The sequence below is a fragment of the Exophiala viscosa genome (assembly GCF_022695815.1).
Source record: "Exophiala viscosa unplaced genomic scaffold EDD37scaffold_3, whole genome shotgun sequence".
NCBI classification, from domain to species: domain Eukaryota; kingdom Fungi; phylum Ascomycota; class Eurotiomycetes; order Chaetothyriales; family Herpotrichiellaceae; genus Exophiala; species Exophiala viscosa.
In genome coordinates, this window is record NW_026944355.1 from 443,888 (window position 1) to 460,403 (window position 16,516).

A 16,516-nucleotide genomic window follows, 5' to 3' on the forward strand; every position below is an offset into this window, starting at 1 on the left:
AATAAGGTAGATTGCACTGAAACTTCCGTTACGCCGCCAACAGCTTTGCTACTTCTTGCTGGTCTGGCATTAGTATCTATGGAGTATGCCTCAACAATGGCACTTTTTCGATTTGTGACTGCTCAATTGCCTAACGATGTGCGCTACGGCATACTCTGGAAACCATATTCCGGAAAGCAGTACGCTATGCTGATGAACATAACCCTCCTGCTCAGCCCAACCGAACACCAGCTTGTTTGTTCTTCTTGCCTAGTGCTCCTTGAGCATTGTTCATACCCTTTGCCTCACTGCTATCCAAAATACTGGCGGCCTCTCGTTTCTTCTCCTCGGCAACCTTCTTCATATGCTTCTCCGTCTTCAGCTTGCCACTTCCTTTGCCATGGAATTGATGACTGAGATGCTTGAATGCCTCCTTCTGATTCATCAACCTGCCATCGTCGTCCACATACTTGATTTGCACGTCAGGTTTGTATTCGCGATTGAAGGCAGCGGCGGCTTGAATAGAAGATTGATGCTCTCGGTGGGTATTTTGCCAGCGAGCATGTTCCTCTCGGTCTTTCAATGACAAGCCAGTCAGCTTGCCAGACTGGCGGTCCCGTTCACGCTGAGTGCGAGCCTTCTGTTCATTTTCATGCTCACGCAACCGCGCTTGAATGATGAACGTCTGACGGTCTTTGTAGAGAGCGTTCTTGTCACCAGCCTCGCTCTGCTTGACCAGACCACGCTGTCGAAGAAGCCCGAGTGCTGCCCCGAGACCTTGATCAAGGGTCTTCTCTTCCTCGAGACCTGTGTGTGAAACATCCGGAGTGTGTGTAGACTGCTCGCGCCGTAGTCTATCCAGGAGTTCCTCTGCGTTGTCTCCGGAATATGCTTCTCCCATGGGATGGTCCTCGTCTTCGTTTTTGACCTCTGAAGGTTCGGGTGATTCTTCCTTTTCTATTGATTTCACGACGGGGCGTTGAGGTTCCTCTTCTCTTGGGCGAGACGACAGGTTGTCCAAGAATACAGTCGTGTCGTCCAGCACCAGCCCTCCATTCTCGCCCTCCGGTGTCTGAGCTTCGTTCTGCTCCTCTTCTTTCATTTGCTTGATTATATCCTCCGGCTTGCGCTTCTGTTTCTTCAGCACAGCCTGTCGAGTCCTTGCCAGGGCACTTGCAAGGTCATCATCATCATTGAAATTATCCTGCGTAGTCCGTGACCTGCTCGGAGCCGGATGTGCAGTATCGACTTCCATCGCATCGCCATTGGTCTCTGTCCGCACTGGAAAGATCTCATCGTCCTCATCCACCATCTTCTGCCTCTTTGACGTCTTTTTGGCTTTCTTCGGCTTCTTAATTTTGATCTCCATGTAATCCGAGACAGGCTCTGGCTTCAAAATGTCGAGGCTTATTGTGTTCCTCAACACGTCGCCAATCTCCTGACGCTTTGCATCACGCTCCTCCACAGTAGAACCTTGTCCATCCAACGTGAAAGCCTTGCGCTTCTTCTCGTCGTACTGGGCTAATAGAGCCTTCTCGGAATCATCATTGACATCATAGACCTTTTTCTTTTTCAACTCGTTTTTCTCCTTGAGCTTGTCACGGGCGAGAACATCCGCATTTTCGAGTACATCCTCTTGATCACTTTCATCATCCTTGCCAATCTCGGTGTCTTTCAATGTCAAGATATGCTCGGTAGCGCCATCTTCGAAGTCGCCAACCTCGTGCGCCACTTGGACACCGGCAAGGTCTTTCGAGGAGTATTCGTTCGCCGCTTCTTTTTCGCGCTCGGCCAATTCCCTGGCCAGACGCTCAGCACGTTCTCGCTCGATCTTTGCCTGTCGCTTCTTTTGACCCTTCAACCATGCTTTCGTATCGTCGGCATCGTCATCAGCATCTCCCAGGCCTTTTCCTTCGAGTCTTTTCGCCCTGGCTTCAGCGTCTCTCCTCTTTTGGATCTCATGTTTCCGTTTCTCCCGCTCTATGCGCCTCTTTTCTTCTTCACGTAACTGATTCCAATTCTCAAACCCAGCAGCTTCACGTGTGTCCAACGTGGACGCGGGCTCTTGATCGCTATCGTCGTCGTCGCTTTGAGAATGTTCTTTGAATGTAGGTCCTTCAGAGGCTGGTGGAGGTTGTCCACTTACGCTGAGTAATGGAAGACCTAGGCTCTTCCTGAGCTTGTTCATCTGCTCAATATCCGCGGCAGCCATGATGATGGTAGCTGAGTATGGATTCGCACGCGCGATCCGAAAAGTTGGCTTTGTGAATGATCAGGCAACTAATGGTCAAAGGCAAGTGCAGGAAAAACCGCCGGGAGACTTTCCGTGGCGAATATTGTCCTGGACCCCACCGTACTAGCCTCCTACAGCGGAGTACAAGTGTCAACATCTCATTCATATTCGGAGCCCTCGAGAATACTCTTGGACCTTGCGATCTATCAGCAACTGAAGAGGTACGACCTGGAACAGAACATGTCAAACTACGTGAAACAGCGGCGCGTGTGAGGAATCACAGCTTTGAGGGTAGCCATTCCGGCTGTCTTCTCTCCTTGAATGCCTTCAAGCCTTCTACAATGTTATCTCCCCTCTGTAGGGCAGCCCACTCCTGTTTTCCCGTTATCGCTGTAGCTTCTACCACGCTCGCCGTCTCCCAGCCTTGCCTCAGCCCGGCGCGTGTGCAAATGATCGAGTCCGGGCTATTCTCAGCAATTGCAGTGGCGTATCTTACAGCCTCTTTAACAACCTCCTTTTGAGGAACAACCTTGTTCACAAGGCCCCATTTATATGCTTGTTGGGCCGTGTATGTCCATCCAGTCAGGGCAATCTCGCTGGCGCGTTGAAGACCCAGAGTCCGGATGAGACGTGGCAAGACACCCGCATAGGGTGCCACACCACGCTTGACTTCGACTAATCCAAAGGTTGCCGTGTCCGCTGCGATGACAATGTCACAGTTGACCACCGTCTCACAGCCGCCACCAAGGGCCATGCCGTTCACTGCTGCGATGACTGGTTTTTTGCCCGCCCGGTTTGATATGGGAATGGCGCCCTTCACATCTCCTGGACCTGCACCAGCGCCAGGATTGGCAGCGACCTTTGATTGCCATTCCTTTAGGTCGGCGCCTGTAGAGAAAGCCTTGTTGCCGGCACCAGTGAGAATGGCAACAGTCAAAGTCGGTTCGTCGTCAAACCACCTGAAAACATTGGTCAACTCGATCACGTCGGCAGCTGTTGTACAGTTCAACTTTTCAGGCTGAGACATGGTGACCAGAAGGACGCCCGCAGCTGGGTAAGAGAGTTTCGCAAAGGAAGTTGATGGCGGGGCATTGGTCGGTGCCATGCTGGCTGGAAGTACTTCCTAGTGTGCAGCCAAGGTGGATTCAGTGGTTCCTGATGTCTGTGTTGGTCGCGACTGATGATGGTGACACTGGACGACCATCAGATATCGTTAAGATTGTATTTGGGTATTTAGCTCATCGCCAAGATATGATACAGTATTGAGCGAGTGACCTCGGTAGACAATGGAAGTCGTGGGGAAATATCCGGTGTTAGCGAATACGAGCTTAACTTGATAGTCCGCAGTCACTGATCTGACTTATGCTGGAGTCAACGCTGACAGAGAAGCAGGCAACGCCTCGAGGCGGTTCAATGCTCGACTATTCTCTCCGACTATCGGCTTCATTATCATTACGACTATATGCCGTTCGTCCTGTAGAAGAGCACAGGGAACTTTGTGTCTGGCAAAAGCTGAGTAATGCAGTGAGGGGATACCATCGGAATGACGCATTACTGGTCGTTGAACGTTATCCGATGAGTTGGAGTAAACCCATATATAGTTGTTAGGTATGTACCTCGTACAGAGTTTGTGACACTCGAAACCACTCTTCTAATAGTTCCCTCCACGGTTAGAGGATCGGTGCTTGACCGATGGCGCACCGCATTCTGCTCACAGGGGTGTCCGGCTACCTCGGCGGGACTCTGCTTGCCCGATGGAAGAGTGCCAATCTGCCGCCATATGAACACCTGTATGCCCTTGTACGCACAGTCGAGCAAGCCCAGGCGGTCAAACGGTACGGCGCTGAGCCTTTGACATTCAGCCTCAAGGACGAGGCGGCGATACGAGAAGCTATCGTCGGGAAAGAGATCGACGTTGTGTTCTTCCTCGTCGATGCATTCTACTCCGATGCCCAAGTTCTTCTGATCAAGGCCCTTGGCGAATTGAAAAAGTCGACAGGCAAGGACGTCCATTTCCTGCATGTAAGTGGCATGATGATTTGTGACAGTCTTTAGCTGACCTTTTGCGAAGACTAGCGGTGCCAAAATATTCTCCAGTCATGCCGGTGCACCGACAGATCAACCCCTTTATGATGATGATCCGAATCTGTATGATGTTCAGAAGTCCCAGAAACCGCCTGTATCTCTTATCAAGCCGGTAAGCTAGCACTGGGATTGGATCCCACAACTGTTGACAAGATATTGCCAGGCCATCGATACCAATAACACCGTCATCGAGCAAGCTGAAGAGTTAGGCGTGCGCAGTTACATCTTCGTGCCCTGTATCGTGTGTGAGTATTGCAAGCGGAAACATCATGCCATTATCGTAGCTAAGACATTGTTGCCTCAGATGGAGAGGGTGAAGGATTCGGCAACCCCGTCTCGATACAAACCGTCGCCATCGTTCGAGCTGCCCAGGCAGTAGGACGTGTGTACAGTGTAGACCCTGGTCGGCCAGTAAGTGGATATCTCAAATTTCCGCACATTTTCTGGCTTGTGCAACACTGACTCACGAACAGTCGTGGCCCGTATGTCATGTCCTTGACAATACGTCCCTGTATTTAGCATTGCTTCGGCAGATTCTATTAGACAAGAGCCCAGACAGCGGCAAGAATGGGTACTACCTGGCGTCCCCCGGCAGCATTGCTTGGGAAGACCTTTATGCCAGCATAGCTGCATCTCTGGCAAAACGTGGAGTGATCGCTGATGCAAAGGTCGAAGAAGCCACAGACGAGGCTCTGACAGGAATGGGGGCTGCATTAGGCTGCCCAAAGGAGCTCGTTCCTTTGCAGCTGGGAGGACAGTGAGTTCATGCTGAAAGCAGCAAAGACGTGGATGCGTGCTAACAAAAAATCTCCCTCAGCTGTACTTTTACTGCCCGACATGGTGAGAAGCTTGGGTGGCGCGCCGAGTACCCGGCGAGCCATATCTTGGAAACGGCTGACGAGGAGACTGGGCTGATTCTCCAACACCCCAAGTACTGGAAATATTGAAGTTGTTAAAGAGGTGTCCTTGGCTGGTACACGCTCATCATGGGCAAGAACGTAACATCATTTGTTGGATTCGACTCCGGTCCTGGAGTGACCAAGGAGATATCCTTGGATGCATCCCATGATGATGCTTATAGTCATTGCGTCCCACCTGGAATAATAGCTTGGTTAGTAAAATGCATTTTACGTCTCACCCGCGGATAGATGGGGTTTGCTAGGCATGCATGTTATCGATCGATCGCATGACCATCACGTAACCGTGCAGCCACCAGACACTGCCGTTGCGGGAGACCCATGGAGCTGTAAGTGACGGGGGCCTCGTTGTCTGGTGGCAGCATAGGCAACTTGTCCCGAGCATTTAGCCACGGATCACGCTCGTTTTGGACTGTTCTTTGGCGAGTTCATCCGTGTAGGTGAACGCCAGAAATTGTACCAGGTATCAGAAACATCGGTTTGGAAGGACGCATGCGGCTAGATGTCTGAGCGACGGATCTTACGCAAGCAATGAGCTGTCAGAGAACAAGAGAAGTAAGAGCGATGAGTTAAATACGGAGGACGCGTCGCCTGCTCGTAGCAGAAAAGAGAACTTGGGGATAAAAAACACTCTTTAAGTTGGAGTGGTGTCCCGTCGTTGATTGACTCGGCAAAAATCCTCACTACGGTGGATCACACGACTGATACTGTGTTTTTTCTGTAAGTATCCTACGAGATAGTATTGACGTTCAGCACTCTTACCAATACTACAGGTGAGAATTTGACGACGAAGGATTGCCTGGCCTCTTCGAGAGTGGTGCGTCCTCGAGGGTTGTTGTGTGCTCCACAGAGATCGAAGCGCGTCGGGATAGCCTCAAACAAATACATCGAATATGAATCAGCATCCCTTTCAGAAAATATGTTGCGTTCAGCCAGTGAATGACGAACAGCCCTTCTTACTGGCAGCGGCTGGGCCCGTTATCAGCACTTTCAATCTCAGAGATGGCTCAATTTTGAGTCAGTTGCCACCCATGGAAGTGGAAGAGGCTACTGAGGGAGACGGACCATCCGACGCCAACGGTGATGGGAGCCGTCCCTCCAAGAGGCGTCGAATCGAGGTAGAAGGCCAGGCAGGGCTGTCTCGAAATGAATCGGAGGACTCTGTTGAGATCATCTCGGAGCGGAAGAAAGGCGAGCGACGAAAGCCCAAGGTAGAGAGCTCGAAGCTTCCGAACATTACCCACATTATTGCAACCAGTGACGCTGCAAGAGCCATTACTGTGACGGCCGAGGACAAATGCATCAACGTGTTCAGCGTGAGTTCTGCTGGCATCTTGACGTTGCAAAGTCAAAGGTATGTCATCATCGCTACATAAAGAAAACTCTTACGCTCACACCGAACAGGTCAATGCCGAAAAGACTTTGTGCCATAGTCTTGACCCCAGACGAGAAGAATCTTTTGGTGGGAGATAAGTTTGGCGACGTATACATACTCCCATTACACCCAAGCAAGGATTGGACTCCTTCAAAAGTGGGAAAAGCAGATGAAGGCCTGAAGCAGACCTTCACTCCCTCCGCAACAGAATTGACGGTTCACACGAAGGGCAACCTCGAAGCCTTAAGGCAGCAGCGCGAGCAGAAAATGACTCAGACCAAGAAAGAAGGCCCCAAATTTGAGCTCAAAATGCTCTTGGGTCACGTCTCTCTTTTGACAGATGTGGCAGTCAATGAAGTACAGGACGGGCTCAAGCGAAAGCAATACATTCTGACAGCCGACCGGGATGAACACATTCGCGTGTCTCGAGGCATCACGCAAGCTCATGTCATTGAAGGTTACTGTTTGGGACACCGAGAGTTTGTCACCAAGTTGTGCATCCCACCATGGGACTCCGAAATCCTGGTGGCGGGCAGTGGTGAACCATCTTTGTCAGCGTATCACTGGCGAACTGGACGTCTGCTCGACAAAGAGATCTTCAAGGGCGCTGTAGGGATGGACATTTCCACAGTGTTGGACAAAGAAGAGCGTACCGAGGACCGACTGGCCGTGTCGAACATCTGGCCTGTTCATTTTACAGTTTCTGGAAACTCGCCCTATGCTCGTCAACCTCCACGCTTGCTCCTGGTTGCACTGGAAGGGTAAGTTCACCTTGAATACCCAACTTTGCCAGACTGATCATAAATAGACTTCCAATGCTTCTGAGTTACAGCCTCACCGATCAAGGCGAACTCCAGCACCATCAAACTTTGCAACTTGGGGGAAATGCTCTCGACGTAACCATTGGGCCAGCCTTGTGGGAGGCTGTGGTTAGTATTGATACGGTGCACAAGCCTGGATCTATGCGAGACGTTGGCTCGGAAGAAGTGCCAACGTCGGATTTTTTCGAGACCTTCGAGCTGTTTTCCAACATCAGTAAGGATGCGGACGGAACGGATCAACCTGTGGAACTCCCGGATGGACGAGAATTGCGCTGGGAGAGATCCAGCCTTGCAATGCTTTTGAACGGTGCTATTACGGTCTCCGATAACGTCGACTTGCCTTCAGAGGATGGCCTGAAGGGGAAAGGTACATATAGTGTCTTGGGCGAACAACTCTACGGCTTGGAGAATCTGAGGAAGAAGCGAGGCGAGCAAGGGATTGAGGCTGAGGAGGAAGTCGAGGATGGTACGCCAGTGGGTCAGGAAAGCACCACCTGACAAGAACTTGTAGATACGACATGTCTAGACCACTCGAGGCGGTACATCGACCAGTCATAGGATGACCATTTAGAGCGGACAAAAACCATTCCATCCACCTAGTACCCCGCGAGATACACTGGAGTGTAGTAAGGTGCCAGCCTCGTCCCGTCTTTACAAGGCTGGAGACTAGGAACGGCTAAACCTCGGTTAGCGGTCCGAGACAGTGAACATCATCACAAAGACCTCAAAGTACTGCACTCATCCTGCCGACCTGTCTGCAATTTGCAAACGAACATACACATAAAGAGCAACTTATTTGCGATGGAGAAAAAGTTCGCTCCGTTAAAGAATGACCGCTTGCTCCGGGCTGCCCGTGGTGCGTCAGCCAACTCTTTCTCAATGGAAGACCATCTCTAACACCCCTCAGGCGAGAAGGTCGACAGACCACCTATGTGGGTGATGCGACAAGGTATGCTGCGGTCAGTGCTTTTTGCGCTCTCAGCAACGATCGAGCGCTAACGGTGCGGTAGCCGGTCGATACCTCCCTGAGTATCACGAAGCGAAGGGAAAACATGACTTTTTCGAATGCTGTCGCTCGCCCGAAATCGCCTCAACTTTGACCCTCCAGCCCATCGACCGCTATGACGGGCTCATCGACGCGGCCATCATCTTCTCAGACATCCTTGTCATACCGCAGGCCATGGGCATGGACGTAAAAATGGTAGATGGAATTGGGCCGAAATTCCCAGATCCTCTACGCTCGCCGTCAGACAAACAGTACCAAGAGATAGTCAAGAAGAAAGTGGATGTCGCAAAAGAGCTGGACTACGTCTACAAGGCAATCACTATGACACGCAACAAACTCGCCGGTCGGGTTCCTCTATACGGATTTTGTGGCGCACCATGGACATTACTGTGCTACATGGTTGAGGGCGGCGGCACGAAGCTTTTCAGGGAGGCAAAGACTTGGGTCTACAAGTACTCCGAGGAGAGTAAGGTGATGCTCAGAAAGATATCGGAGATTTGCGTGGAACATCTCGCGTTGCAAGTAGTCGCAGGAGCACAAATCATCCAAGTATTCGACTCATGGGCTGGAGAATTGTCACCCATATCTTTCAAAGAATTTGCCCTTCCAGAGTTGCGGTACATTTCGGAAAATCTCCCAAAGAGGCTTCGAGAAATGGGTGAGGAGGTGGTGCCCATGGTTGTCTTCGCAAAGGGCGCATGGTATGCTCTCGACGAACTGTGCGATTCTGGCTACAATGTCGTTGGTCTCGACTGGCTGCACGATCCTGCAGAGGCTGTGCGGACAGCCCGTGGACGGGTGACTCTGCAAGGCAATGCTGATCCTGGGGTCCTCTACGGCGAGCACACTGCGATTACGTCGGTCGTTGAGAACATGGTTCGAGGATTTGGTGGTGGACAAGAACGATGGATCGTCAACCTCGGTCATGGTATCACACCGGGCGTCAACCCGGACAACTTGAAGTTTTTCTTCGAAGAGGTGCACAGGTGCACCGGCGCAAAGAAGGCTGAATTATAGAAAAGGTGTACGAGTGATTGATGGTTGTGCTGCCGGTCATGGTGCTAATCGACGTGTTCCCGCCTGTGTCGAACCTAACCATTAACCAGGAAGGAGGCTGGTCATGGTATCCGTCACAGACTTCAATTCCTTGTATGTATGAGATGGCATATCGCTTTGTTAGATAGTGCATACGTTGGTGGCGTCTGAGACATTCAAGAGTGCAGAACTCGGCCGTCACGGTTGAAAATGACCAACGTACTCGGTCCTCATGGTTCACCGATATCCTCGTTCCTGTGAAGCTGTCAACATATGATCCATGCGGGAGCAAGACCTTAATCCTTCTGACTTACCAAACATGGGGCTTCTCATTTATGAACTTCTCCATCAATCCCATACATTCCTTATTCTCAAAGACTATCACCTCGATGCCCCGTTTCTTCAGGTACTCCTCCCCACCGACGAAGTTCTTATTCTCTCCGATCACCACCCGCGCCACCTTGTACAATATACACGCTCCCGTGCACATGTCGCAGGGACTCAGCGTCGTGTACATCGTCGCACCGGCATATGCGGACGCCGGCAGACGTCCCGAATTTTCGAGTGCTGAGATCTCGCCCTACATGACCAAGGACTTAGACGATGTTCATAGATATCGTCTGGACGGGCTATTCTGTTTTGCTTCAAGATTGGCAGTGTCGGAGACTCACATGTAACGTGGCACTGCCCTTTTGCACCCGCGAGTTATGCCCTCGTCCTAGAACCTTTCCGTCTTTCGAGACCAGGCATGCTCCTGTCGTTGCGAAGATGTTTAGAACCCTGTTGCGTCTCTATTGCGGGATATGCCTGCCCCACTGCCCCTGGACTTTGACTCACCGATCGGCACACCACCCTCAGCAAAGCTTTGTCGTGCCTCCTCAACTGCGATGAGAAACCCCTCGTCTATTTCCGACATTCTTTCCCCCTAGTCGATGTTATTGGATTTCAGGAATCAGGAGTCCAGGAAACGCTGTGGTCTAAAATGAGGAGAAAGTTCTGTGGTATGTTAGGTATGTCGTAAGCAGTAGTCAATGTATGTCGTGCGGTAAAGTTTGACAAAAGTCCTTCATGGTACACGATATGAAGCATTTAAAATGGGTCGCACAAGTCCGAGATACGGTGTTTGAGGATGACAATGTAATGTGCCGGAGCTTAAAGCCGACATCTTCTTTGACTTGCTATTCTTCCTGCTACAACATTTATGAGGTATATTGCCCCGTCTTCGATGAGGTCGTAGGGTTTCCTTCGAGTCCTTAGACGCCAGCCTTCCGTGACGACGCCCATGGCGGTAATGCATCCTACAGCTGAGCACAAGGTATGCGGATTGCAATCAGAATAATGCAGGCATAAAGACTGCCTGTAATTCTCGGGAATGCTGGGCGTCTCTTTGCAACTCTGAGAGAAGTCCGTCTGCTCGTTGTCGATATGCCCGGTCTCGAATGTGAACCCTGATCATTTCAAACGCCGCGAGCAGCGTCAGCTCGATATCCGCATCGTCAATGGGCCGATCATTCTTCCATTCACGCATGATGCGCTCATATGCATCCAGTATGCTTCCCACAGCCACCGGATTCGCCGCATGACTGAAGGCGCCCCCAACACTCTCGGGTAGCAAAGCCATTGCCACGTTGAACAAGATCTGAACAGCTTGTTTGTGCAGATTGGACTCAAGGCCAATGCTGCAGTGCTCGCGGACACTTCTACTCCAGCTTTTGATGTACAGCCGTTGCTCCAAGGCAGCACCTTCTGTCACACAGTCCAAAGAAGTAAAGTCTTGGACCCGATGTTTCAGCATCTCTCTTGCCTCAGCAAGGGACTGCAAGTGGACAGTCGGCGCCTTTTGTACCTCCCTAACTCGGACAGTATTTCGAGGTATGTTGCTGGAGGGTTCGGTGAGAAGATATGACGCGATCTCATCATCGAACCTGACTTCTGTATACGATCCAATCAAGCGTATGACCGGCTCGATTTGCGCCAAAAGGTCTTTGAGGAAACCATTTGAACCCAGGCATCCGGAGCGGAGTGTCGCCCATAATCGTAGAGTTCCCTTAACGTGTACTTCGGCAGCAGGCAAGCTTGCCGGATACTTGCCTTGTAATGCCTCATAAACCCAAGCCATCAAAGATGCCACTAACATAGATGTCGTGTCGCGTTGACTGCTCACCGTCATCATCTTGATCGCTTTATAGTAGTGCAAGATCGCCACGGGCGAGAGTTTGGACCTGATCCCCGTACGATACACTCCAAGCTCCTCGTCCAGCAGCGCCATCGCTACCAGTAAATGCCTGCAAACCGGATACTGCCACGCCATCTGGGGGATCAGTGTGTTCCAAAAAGTGTAATTGGGGCCAATATTGGCCATCGTCGGGCCAGTCGTCGACAACCAGAAATCCAGACTGCGTCGTTCTTCATACTTGTCCGCGAACAAAACGTGCACATGTCCTGCCAGTCGTGGGCTCAAATGATATGAGAGCGGCTGGTTTGTCGGCAGACCAGACACGGAATTGAAGGCGTTCTTGGAAGCAAGAGCGAGCACAGGTCGACCCGATTTCGATGCTTCGAATATCCGAGCCTTAGGAATGTCATAATCTAGGCATTCGCGATTACTCTGCAAACATCTGTTGGCAGGGTAAGTGCCATTGACGTTCAATTAAGACACAAAGAGACACACCTTTGGCACTTTGGTTTGCTTTCATCGCATTTGATTCTCCGTGTTCTTCACATTATTAGGAGCTTGCAGGAGGAAGAGCCTTGAAATACGTACTTACAAGTCGTACAGCCGCTGCGAACTTTCGAGTGCAGTCGCTTCACGCGAGGCTTTGCTCCGGAATGGTTAGTTGCGTCTTCTTCATGGGCAGGGTCGAATTTCATGTTCGTTACGGGCGCTGCTTTGCCGCTGGCCAGGGTCGCAGCAGACATCTGCTGAAACTCCTGGCGAAACCAGCCTTTACCAAGCGAACCCACTTCGCATCTACCGTGTCTTCGACGAGGCTCGATGATAATTGTTCTTTAATCGTACATTCTTCGCAGTTGGACTCGCCACGATAATTGAAGTTCGAAGATGAACAAGGTAGACCGTGAGATAATGTTATCCCCGCAGGACGGAGTAGAGGTGGACGCCTACACCGTATGCAGCAAGTTTAGTATTCGTGGGAAGTTTTCAGACCGCTTCGGCAGCCTAGTCTTCCTGACATGAAGCTGCGCATCACTGTTTGTTCATTGGTCGCGTTTGATTCATCTTGGACAATCTCGGGTATGACGGCCCACCTCAGCACTGAGGAAGAGTGACGGATAACGTCCGCCGAGCGTCGTCTTCAATATATCCCTACCTATGATCGACGTACGGCCTTGTGACAAGTCCGCATACGCTATGTCAGACGAGGCTAGAGTTACCCATTTTGAGACATGCTTCAAGGCCTCCAATGCGTAGGAGCTTTCCCTATCGCGTAGTACTCCCACTTTCGTAGGTGCAGCCCCCAGGCTACTGGTACAGAAAGACTGTTGCAACAGATGAAGAGAGCATTCAACCTTCCCTGCATGGTTCAGCCCTGCGTTCACTGTTCCTGCAGATTACAAGTCATAGTTGTGTCGGAAGATGTACTCGTAGCGTTTGTGGAACTCCAAACCTTGCACCCCGGAATGCGGTTACGTAAGCACGATTCGCTGCCAAGACTGTCGCACACAACTTTTGTCGGAAGTCACGACCCTCAAAGCGCAGTTTGAACAGCGACTCTTCATCCGCAACCAACACCATCTACAATCTCCTAAATCACAATACTTTGCCCTTAAATATCCTAACTTCATACACAAGAAGTCATGGGGGGCAAATCCGGCACCAAGGCAGTCTACTTCGACAAGCTGAAGGGCTTGCTCGACGAGTACAAATCTATCTTCATCGCAAGTCCTCCGGATCAGAAATAGCCGATGGTAGAATTAACAGCAGGCACAGGTCAGCGTCGACAATGTCTCTTCGCAGCAGATGCACGAGATCCGTCACTCTCTCCGAGGCGATGCGGTGGTATTGATGGGCAAGAACACCATGGTTCGTCGTGCGCTCAAGGGTTTCGTCGCCGACAACCCGGAATACGAACGTCTCCTCCCGCACGTCAAAGGTACGCGGATCGCGCTGCTGGTCATCATGAAAGAGAAAGGAGAATCCTGACTTTGATAGGAAACGTTGGCTTCATCTTCACTAATGATGACCTGAAGACCACTCGTGACAGGATCCTGGCAAACCGTGTTGCAGCTCCTGCTCGTGCTGGCGCTGTCGCTCCTGCCGATGTGTACATCCCTGCTGGGAACACTGGTATGGAACCCGGCAAGACCTCTTTCTTCCAGGCCCTCGGTGTCCCAACCAAGATTGCTCGTGGTACCATTGAAATTACCACCGATCTCAAGTTGGTCGAGGCTGGCGCAAAAGTCGGTGCCTCAGAGGCTACTCTGCTCAACATGTTGAACATCTCGCCCTTCACCTACGGTATGAAGGTTCAACAAGTCTACGAGGATGGTCAGGCTTTCTCCCCAGATGTCTTGGATATCGAGGAGAGCCAGTTGTTGAAGGCATTGTCGTCTGCCATCGCTACCATCACTACCATCTCTCTGGCTGCCAACTACCCAACTCTTCCATCCATTATCCACAGCTTGGTCAATGGGTACAAGAAACTCATCGCCGTGGCCCTCGGCATCGACTACAGCTGGGAGTCAATCGACGAGCTCAAGGATCGCATTGAGAACCCAGACAAGTATGCCGCTGCCGCTCCTGCTGCTGCCGCCGCCACTAGCACGGATGATGCTGCTCCAGCTGCCGCGAAGGAGGAGGAAAAGGAAGAGGAGAAGGAGGAAAGTGAAGATGAGGGTGAGTTCAAGTACAACCATTTGATTTCTAGGCTGCATACTGATTCAAGCCAGGCTTCGGTGGTCTCTTCGATTAAATGCAGTGAGCATCGTGCAAGGTCAAACAATGCGGACGTGGTGTTCATGGCATGGCATGCTAGCCGATTAGACAGCCGACATAGATGCAATGACATGAGATACGAGCTGCCACTATGTCTTTCAGTTCTGGGAAAAGTGTACGATCCTGCCTCGACCGGATTATAGCTGGGTAAGCAGGATTCCTTTTTATGATAACATCATTGTGTGATGAACCGTTTTTAACCCCGAGAATCTTTTCGATGGCGAACAAAACATTGCAACAACACTCTAATTTTTTACTGATCCATACCTCTTCCCACACTATCTGCACCACTCATTCCGAGATCCATACTGACTATTTCGGAAATAGGTCACTACCCAGTTTATTGCCATCTTTGCATGCCTGCGTCACATTCCGTCTGTCCGTCTTATGCCGTCCTGAGAAAAAGCCCAGGCGCCTATGATGACTGATCTTCTTGTCAGCCTTGGGCATGCTATTGACCATGAATGTGTTGATTCAACACTTTTCGACTTTCAGAGGGAGGCATGCTAAGACTGCTGGGACACGCCGAAATACTTGCTAGTGCTACATGATTTCAATAGGAGCATCCGATGACACCGTCGCAGTGCGAAGAAGAGTAAGCGATGGGTTTGCCTCAGGCCACCTTGGTTTAACCGACGAACTTCTGAGGCTTTTTCGGCCCTGCCGCTGCCTCATGATCCTCCGTCCTCTCTAAGTTGACCACTTCTGGTTGTGATGCAGTGTCTGGTTCTCGTGACGCTGCAGACTCTGTAGGTTGATCTTGAACCTTCCAAGTAGCCTCATATTGGCTCCACAACTTGTGGACTGTTTCTCCGAACAGTTCTCGCCAGAACTTGTCTTCGTCATATTTGCCTTTTCCCATCGTCTCATTCATCCGGCTCACAGTGCCCGAACCTTGCTGATCTTCTAGCCACTCCAGAAACCATGCCGTCTTCTGGTAGCCTTCATCCCATTTTTTCCCTCTATTCTCGGGTGAACGGTTCCAATGCGGTGGCGCTAGCCCAGCCTTCAGTCGGACAAAATCTGCCATACCCTCGATGAGACCTCCCGGAGCGGTGCCGTGACTATTGTTCTGAAAGCAATGGACCATTTCATGGGTGATGACACCAGAGAGCTCATGACGAATTCCCGGTGGATTCCGTGAGAGGACGCCATGGGCGTAGTCGAGGGAGAGATGAATCTCTTTGTGTAGATCATCCAGCGGGATTCCGGTCGTATATGCGACTCCACCCATTGGCCGAAGTACCACTGTGACCGATCTGACTTTGGGAATATCACTCAACCCGAAGGGTGTGTAGAGGTGGGCCATGACATGCTCAATTGCGCGTGCAAGATAGAGCCCACTATCCAGAGAAGCAGCCGCGACTTGACTGGCCGGATGACTGATATCGTCCAGGTGTAGACGAAGGGTGGGCTTGGGTTGCAGCCTGGGTGGTATCGGGGCAGGCATTGTAGGCTTCGTTCGAAGATCACACACCATGCACTTGGGTGTTATGTTGGAAGCAAGACTCTGAAACGCGCTGTATGTGGACGGCAAGGGGAAGAGCAAACGCAACAGTGGACAGCGTACGCCTTAGAAACGGGCCTTGACTTCAGGCAGCCTCGTTGTAACGGGCGGTAGAGTATTAATAGTGGAGTGGATGTATCAGACGGTCAGTGACGATCGTGAAACAAGAGAGTGGACGAGGCTGTAACGTAGTCGGTGTGGAGGTCGGAAAGGGACCGGAGGGCAAAGAAACAAATAAGGAGGGAAGCGTGTCTCTGGGAGGGCTGGGAGGGCCCGTGCGCGGTGTGGTGATGATTGGTTAGCAGGCAACTTCATGCCAAGGCTACCTCACTGTCGGCGCGACTCCTCCCAAAACAAACAGCCCTTTGGTCACCCGTCTCTTCTCTTCCTCATCATCCCTCCACGACGTCCACCATATCGCCACCGCCAACGCCGATCGAATATTGATGCTTCAATGCTGCCACGAAGAACTCCGGTACAGGTATGTGTTCCCTCTATAAGTATCTGCGATGCCCTCCATGTTTCCATCGTTTCTTCATACACACTTGACCACGTGACTCTCCTCTTCGAGTTGAGTCGAACGCCCTCTTCATTTGCAACGTGA

The 16,516-nt window shown here is 51.2% G+C and overlaps 9 protein-coding genes across 9 annotated transcripts; 4 read left to right on the top strand and 5 right to left on the bottom strand.

The window, feature by feature from the left end:
- On the bottom strand, nt 1-2,266 carry EDD37DRAFT_313089 (SART-1 protein). Its single transcript, XM_062811361.1, has one exon. It carries the CDS (start codon nt 2,189-2,191, stop codon nt 212-214), a length of 1,980 nt encoding a protein of 659 aa, XP_062671581.1. The 5' UTR covers nt 2,192-2,266; the 3' UTR covers nt 1-211.
- An 83-nt stretch (nt 2,267-2,349) lies between these two features.
- Nucleotides 2,350-3,611, bottom strand: EDD37DRAFT_314313 (enoyl-CoA hydratase/isomerase). The gene has a single exon (XM_062811365.1). The coding sequence runs from the start codon at nt 3,315-3,317 to the stop codon at nt 2,490-2,492; it is 828 nt and encodes a 275-aa protein (XP_062671582.1). The 5' UTR covers nt 3,318-3,611; the 3' UTR covers nt 2,350-2,489.
- Nucleotides 3,612-5,676, top strand: EDD37DRAFT_314338 (uncharacterized protein). The gene is made up of 6 exons (XM_062811366.1): nt 3,612-4,234; nt 4,284-4,409; nt 4,461-4,542; nt 4,602-4,708; nt 4,771-5,054; nt 5,115-5,676. Exons 1-6 carry the CDS (start codon nt 3,905-3,907, stop codon nt 5,242-5,244), a joined length of 1,059 nt encoding a protein of 352 aa, XP_062671583.1. The 5' UTR covers nt 3,612-3,904; the 3' UTR covers nt 5,245-5,676.
- A 159-nt stretch (nt 5,677-5,835) lies between these two features.
- Nucleotides 5,836-8,010, top strand: EDD37DRAFT_625328 (uncharacterized protein). Its single transcript, XM_062816230.1, has 3 exons — nt 5,836-6,568; nt 6,619-7,350; nt 7,398-8,010. Exons 1-3 carry the CDS (start codon nt 6,108-6,110, stop codon nt 7,906-7,908), a joined length of 1,704 nt encoding a protein of 567 aa, XP_062671584.1. The 5' UTR covers nt 5,836-6,107; the 3' UTR covers nt 7,909-8,010.
- A 201-nt stretch (nt 8,011-8,211) lies between these two features.
- On the top strand, nt 8,212-9,433 carry EDD37DRAFT_561742 (uroporphyrinogen decarboxylase; the record flags this gene model as incomplete). The annotated part of the gene is made up of 3 exons (XM_062813888.1): nt 8,212-8,266; nt 8,318-8,359; nt 8,421-9,433. 3 exons carry the CDS (start codon nt 8,212-8,214, stop codon nt 9,431-9,433), a joined length of 1,110 nt encoding a protein of 369 aa, XP_062671585.1.
- A 114-nt stretch (nt 9,434-9,547) lies between these two features.
- On the bottom strand, nt 9,548-10,533 carry EDD37DRAFT_314429 (cytosine deaminase). Its single transcript, XM_062811367.1, has 4 exons — nt 10,289-10,533; nt 10,123-10,205; nt 9,766-10,031; nt 9,548-9,706 (listed from the first exon to the last, which is right to left on the bottom strand). Exons 1-4 carry the CDS (start codon nt 10,365-10,367, stop codon nt 9,682-9,684), a joined length of 453 nt encoding a protein of 150 aa, XP_062671586.1. The 5' UTR covers nt 10,368-10,533; the 3' UTR covers nt 9,548-9,681.
- Nucleotides 10,534-10,549: 16 nt separating this feature from the next.
- EDD37DRAFT_692731 (uncharacterized protein) lies at nt 10,550-12,711 on the bottom strand. Its single transcript, XM_062820050.1, has 3 exons — nt 12,216-12,711; nt 12,123-12,167; nt 10,550-12,069 (listed from the first exon to the last, which is right to left on the bottom strand). Exons 1-3 carry the CDS (start codon nt 12,368-12,370, stop codon nt 10,782-10,784), a joined length of 1,488 nt encoding a protein of 495 aa, XP_062671587.1. The 5' UTR covers nt 12,371-12,711; the 3' UTR covers nt 10,550-10,781.
- Nucleotides 12,712-13,267: 556 nt separating this feature from the next.
- On the top strand, nt 13,268-14,382 carry EDD37DRAFT_656830 (60S acidic ribosomal protein P0; the record flags this gene model as incomplete). The annotated part of the gene is made up of 4 exons (XM_062818856.1): nt 13,268-13,348; nt 13,401-13,563; nt 13,623-14,306; nt 14,360-14,382. The coding sequence occupies 4 exons, from the start codon at nt 13,268-13,270 to the stop codon at nt 14,380-14,382; spliced, it is 951 nt and encodes a 316-aa protein (XP_062671588.1).
- A 651-nt stretch (nt 14,383-15,033) lies between these two features.
- EDD37DRAFT_607292 (peptidase of plants and bacteria-domain-containing protein) lies at nt 15,034-15,855 on the bottom strand (the record flags this gene model as incomplete). The annotated part of the gene is made up of 1 exon (XM_062814964.1): nt 15,034-15,855. One exon carries the CDS (start codon nt 15,853-15,855, stop codon nt 15,034-15,036), a length of 822 nt encoding a protein of 273 aa, XP_062671589.1.
- Between the last annotated feature and the right edge of the window lie 661 nt (nt 15,856-16,516).

Coding starts and splice junctions, on each gene's coding strand:
- EDD37DRAFT_313089 (XM_062811361.1), bottom strand. CDS start 2,191: ATGGCTGCCGCGGATATTGAGCAGATGAACAAGCTCAGGAAGAGCCTA.
- EDD37DRAFT_314313 (XM_062811365.1), bottom strand. CDS start 3,317: ATGGCACCGACCAATGCCCCGCCATCAACTTCCTTTGCGAAACTCTCT.
- EDD37DRAFT_314338 (XM_062811366.1), top strand. CDS start 3,905: ATGGCGCACCGCATTCTGCTCACAGGGGTGTCCGGCTACCTCGGCGGG. Junction 4,235..4,283: donor AGGACGTCCATTTCCTGCAT/GTAAGTGGCATG, acceptor CCTTTTGCGAAG/ACTAGCGGTGCCAAAATATT. Junction 4,709..4,770: donor GTGTAGACCCTGGTCGGCCA/GTAAGTGGATAT, acceptor ACTCACGAACAG/TCGTGGCCCGTATGTCATGT.
- EDD37DRAFT_625328 (XM_062816230.1), top strand. CDS start 6,108: ATGAATCAGCATCCCTTTCAGAAAATATGTTGCGTTCAGCCAGTGAAT. Junction 6,569..6,618: donor TTGACGTTGCAAAGTCAAAG/GTATGTCATCAT, acceptor CACACCGAACAG/GTCAATGCCGAAAAGACTTT. Junction 7,351..7,397: donor CTCCTGGTTGCACTGGAAGG/GTAAGTTCACCT, acceptor GATCATAAATAG/ACTTCCAATGCTTCTGAGTT.
- EDD37DRAFT_314429 (XM_062811367.1), bottom strand. CDS start 10,367: ATGTCGGAAATAGACGAGGGGTTTCTCATCGCAGTTGAGGAGGCACGA. Junction 10,206..10,288: donor TGAGGGTGGTGTGCCGATCG/GTGAGTCAAAGT, acceptor TCGCAACGACAG/GAGCATGCCTGGTCTCGAAA. Junction 10,032..10,122: donor AGGGCAGTGCCACGTTACAT/GTGAGTCTCCGA, acceptor TTGGTCATGTAG/GGCGAGATCTCAGCACTCGA.
- EDD37DRAFT_692731 (XM_062820050.1), bottom strand. CDS start 12,370: ATGTCTGCTGCGACCCTGGCCAGCGGCAAAGCAGCGCCCGTAACGAAC. Junction 12,168..12,215: donor AGCGGCTGTACGACTTGTAA/GTACGTATTTCA, acceptor AATAATGTGAAG/AACACGGAGAATCAAATGCG. Junction 12,070..12,122: donor AGCAAACCAAAGTGCCAAAG/GTGTGTCTCTTT, acceptor CCCTGCCAACAG/ATGTTTGCAGAGTAATCGCG.